The sequence below is a fragment of the Bidens hawaiensis genome, unplaced genomic scaffold (genome assembly GCF_021521415.1).
Source record: "Bidens hawaiensis isolate Kalapana, Puna unplaced genomic scaffold, B.hawaiensis_p1.1 tig00026619_1, whole genome shotgun sequence".
Lineage (NCBI taxonomy): Eukaryota > Viridiplantae > Streptophyta > Magnoliopsida > Asterales > Asteraceae > Bidens > Bidens hawaiensis.
Window position 1 is genome coordinate 106,666 of NW_027494282.1, and position 13,422 is coordinate 120,087.

At 32.7% G+C, this 13,422-nt stretch overlaps 1 protein-coding gene and 1 pseudogene across 2 annotated transcripts; one reads left to right on the plus strand and one right to left on the minus strand.

The window, feature by feature from the left end:
- Positions 1–5,975: 5,975 nt before the first annotated feature.
- On the plus strand, positions 5,976–8,554 carry LOC143573743 (quinolinate phosphoribosyltransferase [decarboxylating] 1a-like). The gene is made up of 10 exons (XM_077058541.1): positions 5,976–6,061; positions 6,824–6,984; positions 7,071–7,204; positions 7,301–7,364; positions 7,468–7,550; positions 7,622–7,705; positions 7,812–7,964; positions 8,033–8,209; positions 8,280–8,347; positions 8,458–8,554. Exons 1-10 carry the CDS (start codon positions 6,000–6,002, stop codon positions 8,552–8,554), a joined length of 1,083 nt encoding a protein of 360 aa, XP_076914656.1. The 5' UTR covers positions 5,976–5,999.
- Positions 8,555–10,162: 1,608 nt separating this feature from the next.
- Positions 10,163–13,046, minus strand: LOC143573742 (U-box domain-containing protein 11-like; annotated as a pseudogene). The gene is made up of 4 exons (XR_013142486.1): positions 12,710–13,046; positions 11,956–12,072; positions 11,487–11,855; positions 10,163–11,413 (listed from the first exon to the last, which is right to left on the minus strand). The product of XR_013142486.1 is annotated as a U-box domain-containing protein 11-like (transcript).
- Positions 13,047–13,422: the final 376 nt, after the last annotated feature.

Sequence of the window (13,422 nt, forward strand, 5' to 3'; positions counted from 1 at the left end):
TTTGTAAGTTATATATATATATATATAGGATGGTTCAGGAGAGAAATGAGATTACTATGAGAAATGTGAGAAATGAATATGAACCACTAGTTTTATTTTAGGTTTTAAATGCTTAAAAATAAATTAGGAAAGTATAATACATGCTCTCTCTTCAATTAATATAACTAATAAATATAAAAGCTATCTATTTAATTAATATAACTAATCAAATTATTATAATTGAAAAATATTAAGAATTCATTTATTTTTATAACTTATTTTTTCTCTCTTGAATTTTTATCCTACATAAGTACAATTTATTTATACATTAAAATTTTTTTATCCAAAACCAATTTCTTCCAACTCAATATATTAATATCCATCAACACGTAGTTATAAGGTGATGAATAGTATAAAAAACTATCTTACACGTGTTTGCATTAAATATCAATAAAAAAGTACATGACCTACACAAAAACATATAACATACACTTGTTCTAAGAATAAGAAAACATATAACCTACACACGAAAAACATATAACCGACACACAAAATTCAGCATCAATAAACTACATACGCACACGAAAACGTATAACCTACATACGAAAAACATATAACCTACACACGAAAATTTTATCCTACACAGATACAATTTATTCATACATTAAATTTTTTTCTATCCAAAACCAATTTCTTCCAACTCAATATATCAATATCTATCAACACGTAGGTACGTTGTGATGAATAATACAAAAAACTATCTTACATATGTTAGCATTAAATGTCAATAAAAATATACAAACTACACAAAAACATATAACACACTTGTTCTAAGATTAAGAAAACATATTACCTACACACGAAAAACATATAACCTACACACGTATAGGATATGTGTATCTTTGTCTAGTTTATATAATTGTTGACGTCGAATTATATATGTAAGTTGTATACTTTTTTGTATGTTGTACGCTTTTATTGCTCAAAACAAGTGTAGGTCATATATTTTGTGTAGGTTGTATATTTATTGAACACATTTGTATGATTTTTTTTATTATTTATAAAAATAATTTTTCTAAGTATATCAATTGAAAAAAAAAATATTATGTTATGATATTTATTAATTAGAGAGAATTTATTATGGTTATATTAGTTGTATTAATTGAAAAGAGAGAGATGTATTATGGTTATATTAGTTGCATTAATTGAAGAGAGAGAGTGCATTTATTGTTACATTTATATTTTTCTCATTTATTTTTAAACATTTAAAACATAAAATAAAACTAGTGGCCTTAGGCCCATATTCATTTCTCACAATAATTTAATTTCTCTCCTGAATTTAAACCTATATATATATATATATATATATATATATATATGGGAGGGATATTTTGAGAACCATGTTGAGTTTTAAGAACTTAAGAACTCCATTCTAGGCCACACATTTAATTAAATGGATTGGAATATGTGATTGAGATTAAATCTGGCAAAAAAGTCAAAGTATGAGAGAGAATAAGGATGTAACTGATTACACTAACTTTTACGTCCGTTACATATGTGTAAAAAGTCGACTCGGTGCGTAGTGAATTTTTTACGCACCGAGTCGACTTTTTACACATATGTAACGGACGTAAAAGTTAGTGTAATCAGTTACATCTTTATTCTCTCTCATACTTTGACTTTTTTGCCAGATTTAATCTCAACCACATATTCCAATCCATTTAATTAAATGTGTGGCCTAGAATGGAGTTCTTAAGTTCTTAAAACTCAACATGGTTCTCAAAATATCCCTCCCCTATATATATATACATACATACATATATGGATGTACCTATATTTATATATTTACACACATATACATTTACATATATAACTACTATGAAGCAAATGTTTTCATCTGATTCAATCTAGCTTAAATGGTCAAATAATTCTTCCCATTAATATATATGCATGTGCTAACAAGTATGTTTTTCATTAAACATGTATATAGATAATATATATATATATATAAATAATTAGTATTGATTGTTTATTTCTAACATTCTTTTATTTGAAAAATATAAATTAAATAAAATAGTTGGGATTATCAAATAACAATAGTAATAATAATAATAACAACAACAACAATAATAATAATAATAATTTAAAGCCATAAAGTCTCCAAACTCCTTTTAAACCTATTAGCAACCGTTTTATCACGTTGCATTATTTTTTTTATTTGTTTATACTCTCTAGTTATATCCTTATAAATAGTAAATGTAATAATATTATTAAGTAAATAACTAATAAATAAAATAATCTAAACCCTAGAAGGTCCAAATCTTTCAACCCAATTATAAACCGTAATATTGAAAACTAAACTAATAAATTTTCTAATAACAAACTTGTGCTTACAACCCTATTGAATCCCAAAGTCATTACAAGTCTTATTAATATTTCATTTCAATTAATCGATATTATGTGTAAACAACTAGGAACTTTTGTCGGCGTACCCCGAGGAGCTTGACTATTTATATCTTAATTTTTATCGCCATCTCGTCTCCGTTAATCCATTCATTAAGGTGAGTTTACATACCCCCTTTTTCCATCTTTTATGTTTTGGGGTAGCATGTATACCTTATTAACTTTACTCATGTTTTATTTACTCATATATTCAAAACGCAATTCAATTTATGTTTATGTGTGATTATTGCATTCCTTATGACTATATTCTATGTGCTTAAGTGTTTATGTTATGTTTGGTGGTTGGTATCTCATCCTCATATATTCTCATCTAGTATGATCATGCATTTACCCAAATACATTGATTTTGTATCAATAGGAACGGGTTCACATCTATTTGGTTGTTTACATTTTCATAAGTTTTGTAATGCTCATCATTTACATATGAATTGTGATTTACCTATATATATATATATACATATATATACATACAACTAAAACTTATGTATTATCACCAACATTCGTGTTGACAAACTCTATTTTTATACATGTTATAGGTTCAAGTATTTGATATATTCAAGATCGAAGATAGTTAATTGACCTTAGGATATTTATTCAAATTACAAGTTATGATGTATTTACTTAATGAATTTGTGTACTTGTTTAATGTTAATGAAGTTAAATAATTATTGTCCCTTTAATTAGTGTCTTTTGAGCTACTGTCCAATCAATACGTTACGCCCCAACATGTTCCGCCTTTGGTCGGGGTGTGACAAGAAATGACCATTTTTATATTATTGTTATGCTAGTTGTAGTGATTCACGTTTATCGGAAGGAATTGCCATTTTCAATATTATATATATATATATATATATATATATACAAAAACCGTGATTACATGCTCAACTTTATGTTGACAAAGTGACAAACTATATATTTTCACGCATAGCGCATGTAGCTTTTTGGGATGAAGCAAGTGATGAAGTCTAGATTATACCTTAGGTTGCCATGATAAATAATGAGCAAATTTATTTTTAAGTCTTTGTTTAAAATGTTATTTTCCTTTGCAGAACAATGTCATGTTTTTGTGTACTTGATTGATATATGAAATGAAATAATTTAGATTTTGACACGTGTAATTAAGTTAGTGTCTTTTAAGCTATGATACAAATTATATCGCGCCCCGGCATATTCTGTCGTAGGTTGGGGCGTGACGGTTCCCTATTTGATATATGGAAAGATAAAAATGTTGACCTCCCCATGTTGTAAGCTGATGCAGTCATCGGTTTCTAACAGTACTGATGTATATCAATATTTCCAATAGGTGAAAACGACCAGTGGATCTCAATAATTATGCCTTCCAATTCTTTTTTTTTTCTTCCTTTATAATTGGTGAAGGACATCATTTTCCTTCAAAATTTGTGAAAATGACTAGTGCATTTTCAAATTCACCACCTTTGCATTCCATGTCACAACCCCAATCGGTATATGTTAAAGTCGATAGTTTCTTTCTCTTCCACCTACTTAGTTCTATTCTTAACCCTAAGACTCCCACATATTCATTTAATTCTATCTGATGTTTTAACCTAAGACCCAATTATACCGTCTCGCAAGTTTCCATTAACTTCATCTCTATTTTTTCTTGATTCATAGCTGCTACATCATGGAGACTCACTTCTAATTCAAGTCTTAGTGTCATGATTTAAAGCATCATTTCACATGTATCAATAGAAAGATTAATGTGAAACACATATTTCCTATTAGTTTCATTTGTACTTGAATCATCACCCGAAACTTCCTTTATTTCAGTAATAACATTCCTAAGCATTTCATCAAACACCTAGGATGCACTCTTTATTATCATTTCCATTTTCTCTTAAAACATCACTATCAATTACCCTTCCGTTCTCCAAGAAATCATTAATATCAAATACCTTGAAGGCTTCATATAAAGAAGAATTTGGAGCATACGGGGAAAACGAATCTTTCAATTCATTTGCATCTAATTTCAAAGCCAAAGAAATGACTTCTTTCAATTTGTGAAAACTATATTGATGCCATGTCATAAAAACATCTCTAATACCTTGTTCAAGGCCATTCATAAAGAGGTATATAACATAATATTCACAAATTTCTTCAAAACTTTTAACCTGACTGAAGAAAAATCCGAATTCCTCACAAAAGTTCTTAACAGTACCTTCTTGTCTTGTTGTCATAATCTTTTCAATTGCTAATTCCATGGTTGAATTGTTGTTGTTGTGAAAATCAATGTTGAATTGTTGATTGTTGTATTAAATCTTGCTTGTTTTTGTTGCCCTAATTCTTGAGCAGTTGATTCGTGTTGTCACTGTCGTTGCTAACCCACAAGTCAGAGGAAAGAATGCTCTGATACCACTTGCTAACTCATCTGATTGTTTAAGTACAGTCAGGTTAACCTAATGCCACATAATAGACCCTCAACTGTTTAACCATTACAATTCCATTCCCTCTACTATTTAGTATGTAATAGTAACCATTAAGAGGTAGCCTCTTAACAATTCATATTTAAGGTTATCTCATAACCATTAAGAGGCTATGAAGTATGAACCATTAAAAGGTAGTTTCTTAATGACTATTTAGAGGCTACCAAGCTCAATTGAGGGTCAAAGATGATCGGATTGAGTTGTATTATAGCACATTCACATTCTAGAAAACCTAAATGCATTTTAGTTCGTTTTGTAGATAACAAATTCAAATTGCTAAACAACCTAATTCAAAAGTTCAATTTTTTATTATTTCTAATTAACTAACATTCATACCTTTAATAAATGAAAACATTGTTAGGGTCGTAAATGAGTCGTACTCGAGCTTGACTCGTGACTTACTAGAGCTCGAGTTCAACCAGTTTCAAGCTTTTTTCTTAAAGTTCGAACTCAGCTTGTGAATTGTGTTTTCAAGCTTGGACTCTGCTCGTTTACTAATCATTAATTAAATTATACATGTTTTTCTGTTAACTTTATATATTCTAGAAAAACCTTAAACGAGCCTAATCTTGACTCAAGCTTGTGTGGTGCCTTAAACGAGTCAAATCTCAGCTCAAGATCAACTATGCAGTTTGAAATTTATACATAGAACTTAAAAAAAAAAAGATAAAAACTTAAAAGTACCCCAAGGCTCGACAAGCATAAACAAGCTTCCGATGCAATGCTCGAGCTCGGGCTCGGTAACTAAATAAGAAATATTTCAGGCTCGAGCTTGAAATAGTGCGGCTCACTTCGAGCTTTTTGTTGAGTCAAGTAGCTCGTTACGGCTCGTAGTCAGTCGTAGGGACCATAAGCATAATATTACCACAATAACATGGACTAGATTGTACCTTTTTAGCTTTAAACACCGTGCCTAAAAATTGGTACCCGCAAAGAAGAATAAAAAGGTTCTTCAAATTACTTTGATTTTGAAGGTTCTTCATCATTTATTGAGCTCATCAAAATTGTAAGTTATATTTCTTGTTAATTAGTTGATTTTGGAACATTATTCAATTCAATTTTACTCTTTAAATTGCAGGTTAATTTGCTGCGTATTAATTATTACAGATTCAATAGATGCTGGGAATTTGTAATTCGCAGTTAGTTGCAACTGCTAGTCTACTTGTTGCTTCTTCAAGGTTTCATTGATTGATTTCATTTTATTCAATTACTTGTTTCATTCATCTATTCATATATGTATGTAGTAGATACAATTTGAGGACTGCAGTTCGACTCGTTTATTATTTATTAATTAACTTGTTAACAAAACCCGCACGTTGCCGTAATTTAGTTGGTATTGGTTAACTTTGTTACAATAATGGCAGTAAAGCCTAAAAATAAATTAGTCTATAAACGCGCAACAATATAACATTTTCTTTTCAAAAAAAGCGATGCGGGAAACAAAACAGAACGGAAAAACGCCCAGCACTGATACTAAAAAGAAACGCCAAAAATAGGATCAGCACTCGTATAGTTTATGTGAACCCTAGGGCTGCCCGTCTGCGACGTGAACCAATGAACTTTCTGCGCAGACACCAACATTGGTTTTTAATACTAAGTATAATTTACATACATTTTTTGTTATTTTTATATATTTGGGAGAATCCTTAGCAAGCCTAAGCTCCGCTCAAGCTCGTGTGCAGTGCCTAAATGAGCCAAATCTTTGCTCGAGCTTAATTGCGCAGTGTGAAATTAATACATAGAAGTCCAAATAAATTAAAACTTAAAAAATACTCTATGCTCGTTAAGGCTCAACGAGCCTAAATGATCTTCCCAGAGCTCGATAAGGCTCAAGCTCGTTTCGAGCTTTTTATTGATCCGATCTCTCAAGTAGCTCACGAGCGGATAGGCTCGGCTCTTTATTGTGTCTGAAACTATGTTTTTTTTTTTTGGTGATATAGGTGTTGCTCCAGAAACAGACTGGTTGTTAAAATGACAGCAACTACAAGCATGAACCATGTAAAATCAATTGAGCCAGTTATTGTGAAGCCTCCTGTTCACCCAACTTATGATTTGAAGGGTGTCATTAAGCTAGCCCTTTCTGAAGATGCTGGTGATAAAGGTTTGATTTTTATTGACTTTTTGTTCATTTTTCAATAATTGCCAAGAATATTGTTGCATAGTTTCGTTTAGTGCTTGTTAATGCAGGGGATGTCACCTGTTTGGCCACCATACCGACTGAAATGGAAGTTGAAGCTTATTTTCTAGCAAAGGATAATGGAATTGTTGCAGGGATTGCGCTTGCTGAGATGGTATTTAATGAAGTTGATCCTACCTTAAAGGTATTGATTGGCAAACAGTACACCATACCAAAATATAATAACTTGTGTGAATTTACTGAATATTAGTAGCTCTTTACTGTTGCAAATGGTAATTAGGTGGAATGGTTTAAAAAGGATGGAGATAATGTTGTTAGAGGATTAAAGTTTGGCAAAGTGCATGGTAAGCAATAGACATTATCAAGTTATTCAAACTATATTTGTTATTTGAAAATGAAGTTAAACTGATTAACATTTATCATGTGTTTCGTATATGAATTTAATAGGAAGGGCACACAGTATTGTTGTAGCTGAAAGAGTTGCGCTCAATTTTATGCAGAGGATGAGTGGCATAGCCACACTCACAAAGGTGTGAGTTTTAAGTTGTGTTGACTACTTTTTAATTATTTGTTTTCTTAATTGAGCAATTTTTTGTTACAGGCCATGGCAGACGCTGCACACCCGGCTATCATTTTGGAAACAAGAAAAACTGCTCCGGCTTTGCGTTTGGTGGATAAGTGGGCGGTGTGGTTCACTTATTTCAATTTTATACTATATTTCACATAAACCCTAACTTTTTATAATTTTGTGTAGACCTTTTTCCTAATAATATGCATTTTTACTGAAACAGGTACTCATAGGTGGAGGCCAAAATCACAGGATGGGTTTATTTGATATGGTGATGATAAAAGACAATCATATTTCCATAGCTGGAGGTGTTTCAAATGCCCTAAAATCTGTTGACTTATATTTAAAGAAAAATAATCTTCAGATGGGTGTTGAGGTAACTAACTAACTTAGAAATTTATCTTTCAAATCTCAAAGAATAAACTTCAGTAATTATTTAAACAGGTGGAGACTAGGACATTTGAAGAAATACATGAGGTCCTGAATTATGCTTCCAAAAACGAAACTTTGTTAAGCAGAATAATGCTGGATAATATGGTTGTGCCGCAACTCGATGGAGATGTCGATGTATCCATGCTTAAACAAGCTGTAGAGATTGTTAATGGCAAGTTTGAGACCGAGGTAAAACTCTAAAGCATCATTCTTTTTTAATTAATTATTATATTACTTTTTATAACCAAACGGATTGCAGGCATCTGGAAATGTTACCCTGGAAACGGTACACAAGATTGGGCAAACTGGAGTGACATACATATCCAGGTAAAACCTTTTAAAATTCTTTTGTACCATTTATGTACAAGTTTGATTATAATAAACAAAATTACGTGATTTCTATATAAGGCATTATGATTATTGTGTTATGTATGCAGCGGGGCGCTGACACACTCGGTGAAAGCACTTGACATATCCCTGAAAATTGATACCGAGCTGGCGCTTGAAGTTGGAAGGCGCACAAAACGAGCGTAGAGGGTTGCTTTTTACCCTTCAAGTGTTTCGTTTCATAATTATAATATGATTTTCTCTACTTGGGTTGTAGAACAAATTCAAGGAATAAAGTCATAGAGCATGACCTGTCAAATGAGTTTTGGCTATTTTGAATTTTGAGATACAAATATTTAGTGACCCCTTAATCAATTGTGCAAATGATTAGATAATGTATTAAGATTTAGTTAATGATTAGTTTCTTGAAAGATTTAGCAGATAATTTGAATGTATTTCATATTGGAAGAGAAAAGAAATCAAAACAAAAAAACGTTGTAATAAATAAACATGTTAAACGAGACAATTTGCTAGGTAAACACAAACCCATTTGTCTAAATGTGTTTATAGGCTTGACCAGAAGCTAATCTAAAACCATTTATACTAAGCTCAAACCCAATAATTTGTAAATGCATGCGATCTTCATACACCCCCACGATCGCTTACACGGCTCGTATAGGCCTATACAAGTCATATAGGCTCTGAGCCGTGTCAGTTTGTCTCGTAAGGTGTCAGTTTTTGTTTCTGATGCCTCGTGTAACTCTATACGGGCTATATAGGCCTATACGAGTCGTATAGGCCTATGCGGGCCGTAAAGACATTTTTTTGTTTAATTAAATAAAAGTTGTAAATAAAAAAACATAAAATTTAATAGATAACAACCGAAATTATTATCGATTAAAAATGCATAACTTAAAATTACTAGAGTGTTTCTGGATACCGACCTTCTAAAAGTCGTCATGCAATCTGTTTCGGTAGCCGATTGTAATTCTTCTCATGCTAATTTAGCCTTTTGAAATATAGGTGTTATATATGGGTCGTTAGCCTTTGAATATAGACGTTTTAAGGTTAAATCCCAATATTACATTCAGCCAAACTACTTTCAACATAATCTTAAAAACCATCACACAAATCTTTCATGTCTTAAGTTAGAAATCTGAAAAGTCTGCCTATACGGGTCGTATAGGGCTATACGGCTCGTATAGGATCGTATCGCTACGCATAACAGTCAGTCAAAGTGCATTCTAACGTCATCTGAAAAAGATTCTATACGAGTCTTATAGGGTTTAGGGCTATACGGTTCGTATAGGATTGTATAGACCCTGTACGAGTCTTATAGGTTTTATGTTATGTTAGGCTCTATGCGAGCTATTGAAGCCCTATACGACCCGTATAGGACTATACGAGTCAGTCGCGTGTGCCCTATTGAAGCCCTATACGACCCTGTAAAAAGCTGTTTTCTTGTTCCCTACACTTGTCAATCACGTGTGTCCTATACGACTCATATAGGCCTATACGAGCCGTATAGACCTGCACAGACACCACGGGATTGGTGTATGAAGATGGCATCCCTTTGTAAAACATCACACCCCTAGTTTACTGATATAAACCCCCATGCAATAATTTATTGAAAAGACAGAATAAAAAAGATTGCAATAATCATTATGCAGGCATTACTGCATTAGACAAGCATAGCATACAGGATATAAGAAATGTATAATAACGCCAATCAAGTGCATAAAAATTTGAATATTTGGTATAAATACATCTGTAAAGAAATACAATCGTTATCTCAAATGTAAAACAAACAATAACAAAAAACAAAATCAAATCAAATGAATTTGCAGAAGACTATAAACCAAGAAGAAAACACAAAGAAAGCACAAGAAGTTGCTTCAGCTCTCTGTTTTTCTTCATAAACCAAAAAAAAAATGTGTATAAATAAAAATCAATAATAAAGAATAATGATAAACCAATTACCAGAAAAAGTTAGTCATCACTCATCAACATGTTGAAATTGTTGTTGAGACCTTTGAAGATACCCCAATAACAAATTAGCCTTTCGTTTAGCCCGTTCAGTGCCATTATTAGCAAGCTCCATTAACGGTGCCAAAACCCCAAGCCTGCTTATAAGCCCAAGATTCTCATCATCTCTTTTACACAACGAAAGCAAAATCGAAATAGCATTTTCTTGGTTTCTTGAATTGCCAGCTGCCATATGTTGAACCAAATTAGGAATAATGCAAGCACTTAACATAGCAGCTTTAGCTTCTTGATGACTAGCAAGAATTGAAAGAATAGTCAAAGCTTCGTCAGCCATCAAACCACCCGAATCAGTCAACATGTTGACCAACACAGAAACAATTCCCGCTCGAACCGCCTCCCTTTATTCCCTTGATAAATACACAAGTTAAATAAAGCTGTTGCAGCATCGTTTTTCCCTCTTTTACTTCCATTTTCAAGAAGTTGAACCAATAATGGAATTGCACCCGATGCACCGATTATTATCTTGTTTTCATCAGAAAGTGATAAACTAAAAAGGGTAGCAGCTGCATTTTCTCTTGTTTCCATAGTTCCTGTTTGAAGAACTTGCACAATTGAGGGTACCGCATTTGCAAGCATGATAAGTTCCCGATTGTTTTCATATATCGAGAGGTTGAGAATCGAAGTAACCGCTTGCTGTTGTGTAATATCATCTTCAGAAGATAATAAACCAACAAGAATTGGAATGGCTCCCGCTTCAGCAATGAGTATTCGGTTATCCGTGCTTCTTTTAGATAAACTTCTTATTGCAGCAACGGCTACTCTTTGTTCTTCTATAGATTGGCTTGTGAGATTATGAACAACTGTTTCAATTGCATCAATATATGATTTGTCAATATTTTTCAATATTGACTTTGTTATTAAAGTTGGGTGGTCAACATTGTGAAGGGCACACCACTGAGTGATTAAACTTTTTAAAACATAGTTGGGAGTAAGTGTGAGGTTTTGAAGCTGTTGCTGAGTTTTTGGGCATGTTGTATTCCCACTATTTATCCATCTTTGTATGTATGATCTCTCATAGGTCTGCAAAATAATATAAACATTTCAATACATAGCAGCAATAACAGTAATAATAATGATACTATTACCGACATACCTGTCCTGTGGACACAACAACAGGATCTTTGATAAGCTCTAGTGAAATCGGGCAAAGGAAGTCATCTGGAATCACAGGCTTCTTATTCTCCTCAATGTTGTTTACATCATCAGTAGGTTTTAACAGACATGATGCATCAGATGAAGCAGTTGCAGGCTCATCACTAAGTTCATCTGAATCAATTAAAACACTTTCATTCGAAACATTTCCTTCTTTTGATTCAACTTCATGATGATTATGGTTGATTGGATGACCAGAATCAGACTCTTTCGCCAGTGAATCGGATAAGCTGCTAGATAACATGGTCAAATCTTGTGATCCACCGTATCGTTCTAGGGCTCGCTTTAACTGAATTCTCACTAGATCAACCTATAAAACCAGATGTATCGAAAATAAAACACCTAGACACCTAGTCAACAACTCGATAAGCATATGAATACACAATCATGTTTGTATAACTGTATCTTACTTGTTCTTTCACTTCTTCTGATATGTCAAAATGATCATACGGCAAGCTGGATAATGCCTTTTCCAACTTCAAAGTAACGCACTGGAATTGGAATGCGATTTGCTCGGCTGATCCGTCCTTTAATTAATTAAGACATGAAGAATACTAATGAAAACTCGATGCGATAATAAATAATCTCTTTATTGTAGTACGATAAAGATAATAACAATAATTACATATCACACCTAGGGCTGACAATTTCTAACACGGACCTGTTAAATGACATGAAACGACACGGAGTTAAACAAGTAACGAGTTTGGGGTTTGGCTTAACAGGTTTCGTCTCTTAAACAGGCCGTCACGTTTAAGACCTGTTTAAATTCGTGTCTAAACATATTAAACATCTGTTAATTACCTGTTTATACATTTTAATTTTTCTTAAATAAGTAAATATATGCCCTACTTAGTTATAGTGTCATGTTCGCGTCTAACACCAGGTTCATGCTCGTGTTTGGAAAAAAAATGGCACAATTAGTTATCGTGTTGTGTTTGTATCACACCACATGTAATCATGCCAATTAAATTAAATTATATTTATGGTAATTATATAACAATAAACCCTAGCTAGCTAATATACATATTCCGTCTGACACACTGAATTGCAAAATTCAGTTTGAGTACTTAAATGCAGTGTTATAGATTCAGATTTATTAACCGAAATAACAGATTCACCAACAGCCTAAATCTAAAATCAAAATGCATTTAATTTAATTACCGTAACAATATTGTGAACGAAGCTTCCTGCAAACAGAATCAACCGTTTAGCAGCCTTAAGCGCCTCCGTGAGCTCACACAACGAAGACAAAGACGAAGAAGTCGAAGCCGATAAATCCAACGGCCTCAAATCGCCTTCATAATCTCTAATTTCTTCCAACAAATGCGACAGCAAGGCAACTCTTCTACAGAGGTCCGTACAGTCCTTTTTAAAGGTTCCGGTGAATCCGGTGGCGGATCTCCGAGCTACGTCTCGGACCAGCCGGAGAAGAGACTGAATTCCGGCCACAATGGCGGTGGAGTCGTCGCCGGCCATGGAGTAACAGTAATTATGATGAATTGAGAGCTAGCTAGTTAGGGTTTATTATAATAATAATGAGAAATGTGTTGTGATGAATGATTGAAAGTTGAAGCGTGTTTCTGGTGAAAGGAAAGAGGGGAGAAGACAGTTTTATTATGAACAAGAGAAGAATATAAGTTTGTTGGTTGGCTGGTTGGTAGTGTGATTGCATATAAAACATATATCTTTTAAGTATTAATGCGCCTCTTATTTTTTAAAGATAAGCATCAAAGTTTTCTAAAAATTACTTTTTTTTATAAAATAAAATTTTATAAAGATTTCAGGCTCAGTTTTATAAAAATTATATTCAGCATATAGTAAATATGTAATATGTAGGGTACCGATCAAGGAAAAAAATGGTTTTTGGATGAGAC